General features: G+C 36.1%; 1 protein-coding gene across 7 annotated transcripts in view; it reads left to right on the plus strand.

Moving 5' to 3' along the window:
• Window positions 1–15,490, plus strand: part of THOC2 (THO complex subunit 2) — a 47,795-nt gene that overhangs the window by 18,743 nt on the left and 13,562 nt on the right. For 5 of the 7 annotated variants that reach the window (XR_014616429.1, XR_014616430.1, XR_014616431.1 and 2 more), the window contains exons 13-27: window positions 1,561–1,602; window positions 2,297–2,338; window positions 3,319–3,449; window positions 3,536–3,637; window positions 4,861–4,945; window positions 5,955–6,048; window positions 6,444–6,524; window positions 6,795–6,891; window positions 8,591–8,708; window positions 9,206–9,385; window positions 9,999–10,163; window positions 10,829–11,104; window positions 11,541–11,682; window positions 14,016–14,173; window positions 15,007–15,135. Coding sequence is in view for 4 of the 7 variants with exons in the window: in XM_084212838.1 (XP_084068964.1) it covers window positions 1,561–1,602; window positions 2,297–2,338; window positions 3,319–3,449; window positions 3,536–3,637; window positions 4,861–4,945; window positions 5,955–6,048; window positions 6,444–6,524; window positions 6,795–6,891; window positions 8,591–8,708; window positions 9,206–9,385; window positions 9,999–10,163; window positions 10,829–11,104; window positions 11,541–11,682; window positions 14,016–14,173; window positions 15,007–15,135 (1,842 nt within the window). In the remaining 3 variants the exon portion in view is untranslated. The remainder of the gene's footprint in view (window positions 1–1,560; window positions 1,603–2,296; window positions 2,339–3,318; window positions 3,450–3,535; window positions 3,638–4,860; window positions 4,946–5,954; window positions 6,049–6,443; window positions 6,525–6,794; window positions 6,892–8,590; window positions 8,709–9,205; window positions 9,386–9,998; window positions 10,164–10,828; window positions 11,105–11,540; window positions 11,683–14,015; window positions 14,174–15,006; window positions 15,136–15,490) is intronic. The other 2 variants (XM_084212840.1, XM_084212841.1) reach the window with 1 other exon arrangement.

Below are 15,490 nucleotides of genomic sequence, written 5' to 3' on the forward strand. Positions count from 1 at the left end.
GGTTTATAACCACAGATATTTAGTGATGTCTAATCTCCTGTTATGGTATTCATATTTTAAAATACTCTCTGTGTGTATAATTAAAATACCCAACAGACATATACATATGGTACTGACTGTCTGGAAGTCGTTCTACATTATTACAGCAACAGTGTAGTCAGCAAGGATTGATAACCTAATACATGTGCAGTACAAATAATTTCAGCTTTCTGTCCCGGCTAAGGAAGTTAGCTGGAGTACCCAAGTTAGGTTACTTGGGAAACAGGGGATGTTGCATCCTTTTACTTCTGTGGGTTTTTTTTTTTTCCCCTGTTCTGCTTGGTTAAAATGCTGCTGGTATTGATCTTGTGTCAGTGACATATCTTTAGATGCTGCCAAGGATGAGTTCGATGTGGAAACCACTTCAAGTTGCCATCTTCAGAAATTAACTGATCTCTTGAGTTGGGTTACTGTCTTTTGACCCTGTGTCTATTGAAGGCTTGGCAGTATAACCTGTTTTAGAAGGCTGAAAGTTGAATTTATGTTCTGAACTCCCTTAAATGTACTCAATAGTTCAGACTGAGGCTAATGAGTTCTTCTGCTGCTTTTCTGGCAGTTTGCTATTTACCTGGCAGTTTCTGGTTTATTCTCAAGTCAGCAATAGGGGGTTTAATTTTTTTTTTTTTTAAACAGCAGCTCAGGGAAACTTTGGAATAAATTGTTTTTAAATTGCTATTATTATCAATGAGCAACCAGTCCACTTCCTCAGAATTTAAAACCCATGGGTTTTGTTGCCCAGCATTTTATTTTAACTTATGACAGAAAATTGGAGAGGTTGATTGATCTAAGTGGTACTGGAGGGGAAGTTTTCTGTTTTATAACTTTTTTTTCTTAAAAATATTTTTATTTCAACTGCAACTAACAAATATTGGAATACTCATAATTTATATACCACCTGAGGGGAGGCTTTCATGTCCAGCTGTACCTGATGATGCAGAGCTAAGAACACAGAATTCTTGGGATTGAAGATCTTTTTGTTCAAAATAGCAGATTTTGTCAAGAGAATTTATACTTGTTAAGTTCTAAGACACTGTGATAGGGTTAGAGACCTACAATAACTTTGGGTTCCATGTCGTCTTTGTAATAAAATCAGGGAAGCTTCAACTATTTCCCTACTTCATATTTCTGTATAGTTTCTTGGCGTTTTCTCATCCAGAACAGTAAGATTTCCCAGTGGCAAATACTGGGATTTCATAGCATGCTCATATCTTGCTGGCCAGTGAGAAGCCTGATACCACTTCAGTCATAGCTATTTTGCACTGACAGTGCAGTTAAGTTGGAAATTATAATTTTAAGGGACTAATGCATTTTATTGCTGTCAGCAGACTATTAGGACTACTTTGTAATTGAAATATTGACGGTTTGTGAGAAAGCCCTTTTTTTGAGGATGTGTACACTGGAATGGAGATTACATGGTTATAGGAATCTCTTGTTTACAGAGAGATTTACTGTAAATACACTTATATGACAGTTTAATGTATTTCTGACAAGAATGAGCAACATTTTAGCTATTTGCTCTAGGTTGGAACTGTGAAGAAGTTCGTCAGTGACAGAGTGGTAAAGGTAACTAGGGAAAGTTATTTTTAATGCATTGTTGCCATCAGCATGTTCTAGTTGTGAAACTACATTTAACACGCAGTAGAAATACTTGTAACTGAAGGTAATTTGACTCTAAGTTAACCCATACAGTAGTTAAAAAGTTAGACTACTAACATTGCACTGCAGCTTTCATGCTAAAGTGTACCTTTAAAATAATTGTGCACTTACTGGTGTGATAGCTTAATATGCTTTTCATGGTGAGTGGAGCAAGCAGAGAGAAAAAGTAATTTAATAACGAAGACTAAAAGCTTAAGAGGGTGTTACTGTGAGAGAAAGATGGGGGAAATAATCTATGGCTGTTGGTAACTGCATTGGAAGTCCTCAGATTATTTAGGTAGAAGGTGAAAGCTTAGGCAATTTTTTTCCTCTCTAGTAAGAAAATTCAATATTTCACGTGTAATAGCAAGTTTCCTTGTTGCTCGAGCTATTATTTCTTTTTGGACAAAATTGTACAAAGCCCCTGTATATGTAAGGAATGTGTTTCAACATGCATTTGAATTTCTATTTAAAAATACTTTAATGCTGGCAGATATGGCAAATTAAACATTCAAGAGATGCTTGGCCCTTCAGGTTTATGCTTTTGCTGAGATAGCTCTTTTCTGAAGCTGTAACTGTTACATTAACTGTGCTACAGTTAACATGGTTGTCTTTGTTATAGTTTCAGTCTGATGGAGGCAAACAGGAAGATAAAGAGAAAATGGTGAGTTTTGGAGGAAAGTGTTTTTTTGCAAGATTGTAATGGTGACCAAATGTGCATTTTACTTCTTATTTGCTTGGAATGAGCTGGAAATCCTCCAGCTATTTATTCTATAAATACACTTTATGGTGGGGAAAAGCATATAGAGAAAGACAAATTGAAAGCAGGAGACATGTTTATTGGTACAATGATTTTTTTCTTAAATTGCTTAATTACTTCAGAATTTTCTAATTTATTATCAAGATTGTTCTGTAGAAATCCAACTTGCAAGAGTTTGTTTTTTTTTCTTTTAATCAGTAAGTGGGTTTTCAATATGAAGTTTCTGCAGTTTTCATTTTTACTTGTTCCTCTTTCTCATTTATCCTGATTTCCTGAATCATCACAGAGAAAATCCCTTCTGGGTTTTATGTTTTGTTTTGGTTGTTTTTCATTGCTGCTATAATTATTCTAGAATAGCTCAGTGGAAAAGAGAAATGTTTAAGAAAAGTTCAGGGTGGTAGGGTACTGAAAACATGGAAATTGGAAATACGTCTTGTGAACGTGTATAACGCTTTCGGGTTTTTAACTGCAATTTTGATAATTGAAGTAAAGATGAGGAATACCTGAATATGTTGAAAGCAGTTGCCAAAAAGAATTTTTTCCTGTGTTGCACTTCATGCAAATCCACACAATATCCATTTTTTAATGGTATGTTTGATTCAAAAATGAGTGCAGCCTGCTGAGCATTTCAGCAGCTTTGCTCTAGTATCTTATATAGACAGATAAAATATTGACAGTGTCTGTAGTCCATAAATTATTTAGTGACTGATTTATGATGGGAGATATGTCTAGGTCCTATTTAGATTTTTGTTCTGGAAGTCTTAATCTTGTGGTGTACTTGTTTTTTTAATCAAATTTTCCATTTGTACATCTGCACACTGAATGTGTAACACTGCTTCTAGGGCACTTCCTGATAGTTACCTTGGGTTTTGTCTTTATCCCAGGAAACACTGTTCAGCTGTTTGTTGAGTATTACTGATCAAGTCTTGCTTCCATCTCTTTCCTTGATGGACTGCAATGCATGCATGTCTGAGGAATTATGGGGGATGTTCAAAACCTTTCCATACCAGTACCGGTGAGTAGAATGATTTGTTTCCATCCTTTGGAATGTGCTGCCGAATTGTCAGTTCTGAAATTCCTTTTCCTGTGTAACTTTTCCAGGTACCGTCTCTATGGGCAATGGAAGAATGAAACATACAATAGTCACCCACTGCTAGTGAAAGTTAAAGCTCAAACCATAGATCGAGCCAAATACATCATGAAGTAAGTAGTCTATTCCCATAAATAATTATGAACTGTAGTACAGGTGTTTTGCATAACACCAGCTGGAGAAAATTGACAAATACATTCCCTGTCTAATGGCTTAGTAATTTCCCAAATAGTCCTTGTTCATAAAGCATTTAATGTATTGTCATTAAAAACCATCAAATAAGCAAGAATACAGACAAATTTGTTACCAATAAGGATATATAATCTCTGAAAAATGTCCCCTTAAATGACTTAAAACCTTTTCCATGGGTAAGGTTTTTGATAAATTGCTTTGCTTATGAAATGTGCAAGTGCTACATAGTTCCTCTAGGTGTGGAGACTCTCCTCCAAAGAGTCTCAAGAATCTTGTAATGTTCTCTGTAGATTGGAATGTATGGCAGTGAGTTGAACAGAATGATTTATTCTCACCTTCAAGTGGGCTCACAGCAATTCCAGATTTACCTCACATTTGATGTCACCATCAGGCAATTAGGTTCTCCATTTGCCAAAAGCAGATGGTGTGGTGTTACAATGTGGATAATCAGAACCCTTCCATATAGGCAAGACAGTAATTGTTTCTGGATAAAAGGCTTTGCACTCAGAGCTGTGAAAGCTAGAACAACTGTTTTGATTCCCTTCTGACTTGCTGCATAGACCATAAACCTTTCCCCCCTTCCCCTCTACAATGGATTTCAGTTGTGCAGGTGAACCACAGTGCTCTCAGTTGTTGGAGGTCAACAGCTATGTGTATAATTTACTGTCAAATTCAGGTTTAAGGCTGAGCTCAAATCTTCAAATCGTCAGTAGGAAATGCTGACAGTGGAACTGTAACAGAAAGAAAGAAATACTGTTTTTCAGTGAACTGAATGCAACAAGAAATGACTGGTCTGTGGCTAAGTTAAATTTTCAGGATCAAGCAACAGCATCACATGGTAGTTTGGTGTATGTGCTACAGGTTTCACTGACAACTTTGGAAAGCAAAATGTTGGAAGTTGAAGGGGTAGAATATGGTCCACAGTAACAGAGGGACAGCTGGACTGCTTGTACTGTCTGCATGTTGGAGGATTTCTCTATTTCCAGTTTTCAGTGGATTAGCATTTCTGTGCTGTCTTGAAAACACATTTGCTAGTGAGAATTTAGTCTCTGAGGCTTACAAAGATGTTGTTCACTGAAACTGACCTGTCATTTTAATATTCTTCTAGCTTGTCTTTTGTAATAAAATATGTTCTCTTTTACAGGCGTTTAACTAAGGAAAATGTGAAACCCTCTGGAAGACAAATTGGGAAGCTCAGCCACAGCAACCCTACAATTTTATTTGATTATGTATGTAGTTACATGCATTTGAATGCTATTTCATCCTGACAACAGATAATTGAAGTTCAGGAAGGGGCCTGCAGTTCTAATTTCATTATTTTTTACTTTTGATGCAAATCTTAAAACATAGTATTTTTTTAATAGTGCACATAGTAAGATACTAAATATGTCTTAATAATACTTAGTGACATTTTAAATTTGGAAACATGTCTTGAATAACCAACTGCAGAAAAAATTTAATTTGAGATAGCAGAGGTGGATCTCAGGTACAGGGATCGCTGGTCAGGTTATGCAGAATGTGAATTCAGGTTAAGTTGCTCTGACAGCTGTCTGTGAGTGGGGTGGAGAAAGATCAGTGTCTTCTATTTAGAAGAAAACTTAAAGCTTTGAAGTCTGAAATACACCTATGAAGCTGGGAAGGATTTTTAAGATTGCTTGTTGCTATAGAGGGCTGGAGAGGTGTAAAAATGTGTTGATGGGCCTCCACCTTATTCACAAATGTAACCTAAGAGTATGGATTTACCAGTATTTAGATTGTACTTGAAGAAATTACTGCTGCAGTATACACATATGTGTGTCATGTTCCAAAGAGAACATCCTATAACTTGATTAATGCAGTTTACTTGTAGTCTTTCATGACCTAGCTTCATGGGTTTGGTTTTTTTTTAAAAGTCCTTCATTACTGTATGTAGCTACAGGAAATCCTGCTGCTAAGGTTTAGGATTCCTAAGAAATATTAGGAAAAAATGTTTTCGTTATTTTATTTGCTGATAATTGAAAAGAGAAATTATACAGAATTGTTTTTACATGTTAGAGACATGTTTCAGGGTTATCTTTAAGGTACTAGATAGATTAATGAGATTGCCTGTTTACTTTGACAGTTGTTTAGGACCTTTGAAAAATTAATTTTAAGCATGTTTTCTGTAGGTTTTGAAGACAAGTATTGTTAAATGCTTTTATTATGTGAAAGATAAGGAATACTGTCCCTGTTCAGCTGAATGTCTGTTGTAACTTGCAGATTTTATCACAAATACAAAAATATGATAACTTGATAACTCCGGTTGTTGATTCGCTAAAATACCTCACTTCCCTGAACTATGATGTCTTGGCATGTATCCTTTGATTTAAATGACTACATCACTTATTGATAAAGCTGCAGTTGTAGCCAGATTAAGTATGTTATCTGTGAGTAAATATTGCCTGTTTTCTCTTCTCTTCTACCTTTGCACTTGTAGTAGATTATGGAACCCTCTCTATTATTCTTTCACACTATGAAAATTATTCTTTGTTTTTACTACTTTCATTATTAAAGGCACAGTGATCTTGTAAATAGTGAGGTAAATACTGGTTTTAGGCTACTATTTCATGGTTTTATTTTTTGCAAACCATAGTTACGTTATGCTGTATTTATATATTGTGTTCATATATTAGAAAAGCCAGAAAACAAGTCCTTGTAACTTTTGTGTTTGTAAGTTGAGGAAAAATACCCTCTTTAACTCCACTAAAGATTGTATCATTGAAGCATTGGCAAACCCTGAGAAGGAGAGAATGAAGCATGATGACACTACAATCTCAAGCTGGCTGCAGAGTTAGTATTCTTGTTTTATTTGTTATAATATTGTTTAAAATATTTCACCTCCCCCATGATCTAGTCAACCATTAATCATTATGATCAATATTTCACTTGCACCTACTGGCTAGTATTTTAAGCAAAATGGAGAGCTGTCAAGTTTAATCAATAGGAATTTTTTTTCCCCTTTGTATTCTAGAAATGCATGTATTGCTGAGATGCCATATGCAGTTTGTTAATGTTTGTTTAATAAACAGGTGCAGTCATAGCTGTTTCTCTTTGCTTTAGGTCTGGCAAGTTTTTGTGGTGCCGTTTTCCGAAAATACCCAATTGAACTGGCAGGCCTCCTGCAGTATGTAGCCAACCAGCTGAAAGCTGGCAAAAGGCAAGTATTGCACAATGGATCCTTATAAACTCTGTTTATATGAAGTGTTATTTAGGTGTTTGCTGATACACAGGCACTTGATGTATTTGTTGTTCTAGTAGTGACAAACTCCATTCAGAGCACTGGGAGGGTTAAATAGCAGAAAGAAAGAATGATACACTCTTAATACATTGCTTTTCCTCTAATTGTATAGCTGTGACATTCTTGAAACACTGACTTTTCATCTGTAACTTATTTTAATAGTTTTCTTAACAGCTAACCAGATAGGGGGAAAAACCTTCCAGTGTGTTATTTCATCATACACATTATTGTACATTTAAAAAAAAAATACCCATTATGTAAGGCAGTGTGACTGTTACAGTTTGTTTTTTGTTTCTCATAATGTCTTCTCTGCAGGGATGGCTCTTAACATTTTAATATTATTTAAATACTTTATCCAGTTTATTTAGTGGTAGTTGAATTGCTTATTCGTGTGTCACTGTCAATCATAACTCAAAACAAGGTATTCAATTAGACTTTTCCTTTTGTCTTTCCATTGTCATCACTTAGTATTATTGTTTCATTTACTCATTTAATTTTATCACATAGGTGAGTATCAACTTTTTTAAATTAGAAATCCCCATATGGTTACTGGAAGGCACCTTACCAATGATGATAACACAGCATGTTATTTTAGGGTAGTTATGTTGAGAAATGTAGTATTTTCCCCTTCCCTGCAATGTAGACATTCAGTCTCATATGCTCCTCTGTCCCTACATTTTGTTCTGATGATGGCAATCACATTGAGCTACAGAGGAAGGGTAAGTAATGTTTATTGTCTTTCCTCAAAATCACATCTGTAAGTATTTTGGGGAAAAAAAGTCAGTGTAGTACTTGGTATCATAAAAATAAAATGGGTTTATTGGTATGACCAGTTTCATAGGACTGCAATATTCAGGTATTTGAGCTTATGTTGATATTGTACAGTTCCCAGACAGAAAACATACTTATGGTTGGAACACCAAACAAAAATATAAGCCATATGAATTATTTAAAGATGAAACTTTGTTTTGGAAGGGATGGGTAAATGATTTTATAAGTTAGTCACACAAATTTCTGAAGTTAACTGGAAACATTGCTGCTTTGTGTGATTGGGATACAATTAACTATACTTCTGTTGAGTAAAAGTCATTGTCCTTATGGAATTCAGAGCAGAAAGTAAAACCTTGTCTCTGGGCAGGATGGTTATTGGAGTGTTTTATATATTCTGTGTTTCAAGTGAAAAAGGATGTTTTCCATGTTTCCAAGTAACCTCTCCAGACTAACTTTGCCAGTACATTTCTAAGGCTTTGTACTATTCTAGAAACCCTTAACAAAATATAAAATACTCATTAAATAACTGTGTAGATAGAGTTTGAAACATGGAAAGCAACAAAAGGGAGCAATAAACTTTGATTAATCTGCTGATACTTAATAGCACCACATTCACTACAATCTTCAAATTCAACTGTTGAATGACTGCATTGCTTTTAAGTGCTAGCTTTTTACTTGCAATAAAGAAATCCTGTGCTTGACATACCAGTTTCTTCTTGAAAAAAAGAATGAAAATGTTGTTTAACATGCATTGTGGTGTTGCTTTGTAATATATATTAAATGTCTTAGCTTCTGGTTCTTAATCAAATTGTCTTGTTTTTACTCCACTTTTCTGTTTTCTTTGCAGCTTTGATTTGCTTATTTTAAAAGAGGTAGTGCAGAAAATGGCGGGGATAGAAATTACTGAAGAAATGACCATGGAGCAGTTGGAAGCCATGACTGGTGGAGAACAACTGAAAGCTGAGGTGTGTTTGTGTTTAATTTAATAATAACTATTGCTTTTTGTTGGTGGTTCTAAAGACTCTGGTTCAAGAACTCTGGCATCATAGCTGAGAAAGGTGTGTGCTTTATCAGAGTTGTCCCCTCTTTTGAGCTTACAGGCCTTGAGACAGGCAACCAAGGCAGTGTAGATGTGAACCTTAGTTCTTGTGCATCACATCTCATTCAGGAGAGTGTTACATGACAGACCTGTGTATTCCAGCAGGCACTGAGCTTGGATGTGCTGCAGTCCTGCTGGCTCAGCCCTGCTCAGGGGGAGGAGCAAAAACTGATTAAAGCAGGCAAGACTGATTAGTTTTTGATTCTTGTATACATACATTGCAGTACAGGATCCAGAGAGTTTAACTGCTGGGCAGGAAACTCTATTGCTCTTAATTCATCAGTATTTCTGCAGTCAGCTCACACAGATTCCATTTGTGATGCACTGTTTTCCAGCTTGGGTAACTTTTTCTGTCCTGTGCAGGGTGGATACTTTGGCCAAATCAGGAACACCAAGAAATCATCTCAGAGATTAAAAGATGCATTATTGGACCATGATCTTGCCCTCCCACTGTGCCTGCTTATGGCTCAACAGAGAAATGGCGTCGTCTTTCAAGAAGGAGGGGAAAAACATCTGAAGCTGGTGGGAAAACTGTATGATCAGGCAAGTGAAAACACCTCTATTTATGAGAGCCCCTTCTTTCTGTTAATTTCTACTGTATCAGCACAGTATGTGAGGATTCAGCACAGAAGTAACAAAATTACGTATGAGAATCTAGTACAATAAATACAAATACATAGGATTTTTAAAACTAATTGCAGGGTTGCTTTATCAAAATATATAGGTGTATTATAAGTATATTATGTTGACAAGTGACCTCTGAGTAAAAGAGCAAAGCATCTTTTGTCATAAAAAGTTAAATTCTTATTAAAAGTTAAATTCTTCTTTTAAGTGTCCATTGTGTTTTTCTAATCTTACTTTGGTAGTGAAAATTCTTTTTATAAAAATAATTCTATTGCTGCCTTAGACAGTAGGAGCTAATTACATTCCATTCTGATATAATAGAATGCTCTTGAGTTCTGCTGGCTTTTCTAAATGGGGTTTTTTATTTTATTGTTCTTCCCCTATAAGAAATTTTTTGCTCTACTATGTGGTGTTAGCATTTTTAACAAGAAACAAAAAGGGGAAAAAAAAGGCAAGCTCTGAAGCTCTCCCTAACTTAGTTGTTGAACAAAATAATGATGTTTGCTAACTTTATGTATTTTTTACTTTGTAGTGCCATGATACCCTGGTACAATTTGGTGGGTTTTTAGCATCCAATCTAAGCACAGAGGATTACATTAAGCGAGTGCCTTCTATTGATGTTCTCTGTAATGAGTTTCACACACCTCATGATGCTGCATTTTTCCTCTCAAGACCCATGTATGCACACCACATTTCAGTGAGTACAACTGTTCCATTTGTCTGCTTGTAGTACTGCTCTGCTACTGTTACCAGTACATGTGGTAGGTTCCAGATAAAGTTTGTTGGCTAAATAAAACTTGGAAAGTTTTATTAGTAGAGTTAGGAATAGAAGCTGTGGGCTGGAATAGGTTGTCCATAATCTTCTTAGGAAATGTGGCCCATGTGTCAACTTTCACACAACTGACAGGAGTGATAGCTGATGAAGTCACTTTTTGGATGTCTTGGGTTATCAGTAGGAATTCTCTCCCTCCCTCCCTCTTCCCTCAAAGGTGTGTTCTTCTGCAGGTGTTTTAGATGGATTTTTGCTGTGGAGGTGTGTTGCAGCTGCCGAATGGTATGCTGTCTCAGGAAGTGTCAGAAATGAATTTGTTCCAGCATCTAAAAAGTTAATTATGGAGAGCAGTTTTCACTTGCTGTAGCATAATGTGTTACTATAACAACAGGTAGCAGCATCAGTGAAGAAAGATAAATCCATCCAGTGAGGATGAAGACTAAAGTTCTGTATGAGGTTCTTCAGTGCTTTATGTACTGACATTTCACACGTAAATGTTGTATAGAAAAGTTTTAGAGAAAAGTTAAATGATATTATTAAGTTTAATTTTTGTATCTATAGATTACAGGGGTTTTTTTTTTTATCCACAGTCAAAGTATGATGAACTAAAAAAAGCTGAGAAGGGAAATAAACAGCAGCACAAAGTTCACAAATACATTACATCGTGTGAGTTGGTGATGGCTCCTGTTCACGAAGCTGTGATTTCTCTGCACCTCCCTAAAGTCTGGGATGACATCAGCCCTCAGTTTTATGCTACATTCTGGTCTTTAACAATGTATGACCTTGCCGTGCCACACAGCAGCTATGACAGAGAAGTCAATAAACTTAAAGTCCAGATGAAAGCCATAGATGACAATCAGGAAATGGTATGTTGATATAATTTTGTGGTCCAATTTAAACTTTCTAGCCTTGAAAGAGTTTCTTTTCATAAAGTATTCTATTAAGCTTGTTTAGATCTGGGAAGTTTTGTCACCTGGTTCATCCATACTGATTGTCACATTAACATAATTTGGATTGACTTTCCTTCATAACTCCCATGTTAAAAGTACTAGTGACTCCACTAAGTGAAAATTACTGGAAAATCAGTTTCAGAAAGCAGTATCTTTTTCAGACACCTGTATATATGGTTTGTTCACTCTTGTCTTAACTATAACCAGTGTTGATAAAATCTGTTGATTATTAGGGCAGAACTTTTTTGAGTGAAGAGTTTTTCAAGTATTCTTTAGTGTTACCAGGAACTTAATGCTCTGTCAATAGCAAGATTAGGTATAATACTAAATGAGCTATGCTGACATTTTACAGCCTCCAAATAAAAAGAAAAAAGAAAAAGAACGTTGCACAGCTCTGCAGGACAAGCTCCTTGAAGAGGAGAAGAAGCAGTTGGAACATGTGCAGAGGGTTCTACAGAGACTGAAACTAGAGAAAGATAACTGGCTTCTGGCAAGTAAGTGTCTCTAAGGGAAATGCTGTGGATGTTTTTGTAGTTGTCAGAACTTCCTTGCACTAATACTCTTAATGTTTATTTGAAAATTTGATTTTTTCTATGTTGAGGTCTGTTATAGCAAAGTATAATTTTAATTAGAATGTAATGTGTCTTTGCAAATGCTGAGTAGTTGGTTTTCATAGAGAAGTTTTTTGTTTCTTGTGATGTCAAGACCTTTTAAATTTTGCCCTAATTTAGAAAATAAGTTAGAGATTGACCAATTCAGTGGAAACTTGTAATTGCAAGCTGGCTTGTACTTGCTAACTGCAGTTATAATGCTTCTAAATTAGTATAATTGCTACAGGATGAAAAATAGGCATGTGAAGTCTCAATGATTCACTTGAGTTAATTTACTTTGTTTGAGTCCTGTGATTAGGAGCAATATGCCAGAGTTTGGGTGGTGGCATGAACCCTGTTCCAATGACAGGATAAGTGTTGTGCCAGCCTAACAGCCCCATGTGGTGAAACAGCATGCGCATGTTTCATAGAGCACATATGCAGCAAACAGAATTGAGTCTTTTCTCCTACAAAACATCTGTAATGTTTCATGTTGCTTGTGAACTCTGCTGGTATGGTTAATCTGAAATGTTTTTCTCTGGTCAGTTTTCTTCTGTGGATGAACTTTGAGTTTGTAACTGGAAGTAGTAGTTCGTCTGTCCCAAGAAGCCTAGCATAATCCAGTGGAAAAGAGTTTTGTTGTCCAACTCATGTAAGATCCATCCAACTGGTTTAATGAAGAAACACTGTTCCCTATAAGTATTTAATGTACTGTAGCAAATGAACTACAAGAAGTTACTGATTGAACAGTTACTGCCTGATTAAAACTTGGTCTAGAGGTGACTTGGTAAATTTGTCTACTTAAAGAAGTGCCCAAAAGTGTATAGAAAATAATTTACATAGATGTACACGTAACTCTTTGTGGGAATATACTGGGAATAGCTTATTGTTGGCTCTTGTGCTTGGGCTTTGACTGAAGGAAGTTTCCCAGCATTGTATCCAGAGGCAAGCTTACTATTTCAGCAGTTTGCTCAATAAATAAAATAATCTGTAATTGTACTACATGAGGAACTAGAATAGCACATCCACTGTGCTAGTGGGATTTATTACTATTTTTAAAGTTATTGATATTTAATTCATTTTTTGAAGACTGGCTTCTTGTCTACAAACTTTTGATAGAGTGTTTGTACCCCTGAGACTAGGTTAATTTTTTGCAGAGTAACCTGGTAGCTTTAGCAATTGGAGATTACGTTTTCTGACTGGCTGTTCACTTGCTTTGTTTGTACACTTCTGAAGCAACACACACTTGATTGTCCTATGAACTGTGATTCCCTTGGTAGATTTTTTCTTTTTTTTAGGCATCAAATCTTTGTTATAATCTCTGAGGGGTAGATACTAAAATTAAAGAAAACATAAAGTTTTGACAGTCCTTTCTTGAGCAAGCTTTATTCCGTGAGCATTGCAAAATTGAAGCAAGTAAACCGTGGGTATTATGACTGTGCAAAAGCACCAGTGGCCCTTGTGAGGGTCGTGACTGTTCTTCCTTTGAAGGCATTCACTTGCAGGCTTTAGTTCTGTACTTTCCTCTAACCTTGCTTTCATGCTGTACATTCCTCTCAGCTTGTTTTTATGCTCCTTGTTGCCATGGGACCAGCTGGGGTATGTGTTAGGCTTTGAGTTTGCCAACCTTTGGTTGGTCGAACAGAAACAGGTAACTCTTGAACTTGATACAGTGCAGTCTTTTACTCAGTGGTAAAATGAAACTTTCACAAAATGTGTGTGTATTGGGGTGGTGGTTTATTGAAGGCTGTTCTTCTTTAAATTGCTCTATGTGTTTGATTAATTGGAAAAATGATTATTAATGGACTCTGTAGAGACAGCGTGTTCTTCAGTTTTGAGGGAAACCAAACTAAAAGTCAGCCCCATGTAGGGAGATGAAAGAAGGTGTTCTAGGGAAATAGCAGGTGGTGTTTGCTTTGCTGCTGAGCACAATTTGAGCAGGTGGAGAAGTTTACTGAAGCTTTCCCATAACCTGTTAGCCCCATTGTGTGAAATAAGAGTTTTGCCAATAAGAAATAAATGTTTGCTACATCCACCCTGCTATTCTATCCCCACCCTCAAACAGTTGCACTTACATTGACTTTTTCTGGTCAATGCCAAAGATGTGTCTGAAATCAAACACCAGAGTATGGATCTCTCATACTGAACTTCTTGGGAAGAGAGTAGTTGAATGATGAACTATTAATTTACTTTATTTTTCTTTTCCTTTTTCCCCTCTCAACTTTTGTTTTTTGAAGAATCTACCAAAAATGAGACTATCACCAAATTTTTACAGTTGTGTATATTTCCTCGCTGCATTTTTTCGGCAATTGATGCAGTTTACTGTGCTCACTTTGTTGAACTGGTGCATCAGCAGAAAACACCCAATTTCTCCACACTTCTCTGCTATGACCGAGTAAGTAGCTACAATTGTATGTGTAATTTCATCATTACCACTACAAACATCCCAAACTAGTGTCCCCCCCTGCCTCCCAAAAGAGGTAAACAAGATCCTGTGATAATCAGAAGTTCACCTTTGTACTTCAGATCATCTGATCAAAGCTTTCGTAAAGCTTCAGTGTTTTATTTTCAATAAATTGTTGGTATTTTACCCTAATGAGTCTGGAGTTTCAGAGCAAAGTCATTAGCTGTCATGGGAGTCATTTTCAGGTTTTGTAACCTTTAAGTAATCTGCATTTCTGTGGCCTGCTCTCATCCTTCCATTTTAGCTGTGTGTGGTCTTCTCTGTGGAACCAATTTTCTTAACCCCAGCAGCAACATCCTTGTGACCATTCTGACCCGGGCAAATGCTGCTACAGACAGTGGGCTTGTTAGTGTCACTGCACCTGCTCTGATTTCATGTGTCCAAAAGAGCATTTTTACTCAAGTAGTCCTGTCTGATGGACCTGTGTGGGCCAGGAAAAAAAAAAAAACAATAAGTTTTTGCATCAGCTTGGCTGGATGCTTACTTCTACCAGCTCAAATCATTATTAATTTGAAAATAAAAACACTTATGTCAATGAAGACACTTGAACTATCAGTGTGTCAGCAGCAGCTGTTATGCTTGGATTCTGGGCTAAGTCTGAAGGACCAGCACTTGGGAAGCAAACAATATTTTATAAGCAGTCTCTGTTGTATTTGAAAACCAGCTTAATGGTGGTTTAAATTAGAGAAATTTATAATTTTTGTTGGGTTTTTTGCTTTTGTAATTCAGTAAGGTCATAGTAATGTTTTTTGCTCTATTCACAGGTTTTCTCTGATATTATATATACAGTTGCAAGTTGCACAGAAAATGAAGCCAGTAGATATGGCAGGTTTTTATGCTGTATGCTGGAGACTGTGACCAGGTGGCACAGTGACAGAGTCATATATGAAAAGGTATAGGAAATTAATAAAATGAGTTTGCTCATTAGACTATGTACTAACCATTGGTGTAATTCAACCCAGTAAAAATGGATTTAGTAAAGCTCTTAGATTTAAAAACAATGTGATTGGATTTTTCTGATGGTATAATCATAAAATTGACTTGTATTTTACTATAATTCATGTAGTTTTGGTAGAAGTAATTTTGTATGGTGCTAAAAAATATATTTGCTTAAAAAACCCTTCCATTTTCTGTTTTTCACATAGCTTACCCTGAAGATAATTTAGGGAGCATGTGGGAATTCTCTCAATGCTCCTTGCACCAGCTAGTTAAAATGATGAATAATCTTTTCTCTCACCCACAACTAAA

Source organism: Fringilla coelebs (assembly GCF_963513975.1).
Source record: "Fringilla coelebs genome assembly, chromosome: 11".
NCBI classification, from domain to species: Eukaryota; Metazoa; Chordata; class Aves; order Passeriformes; family Fringillidae; genus Fringilla; species Fringilla coelebs.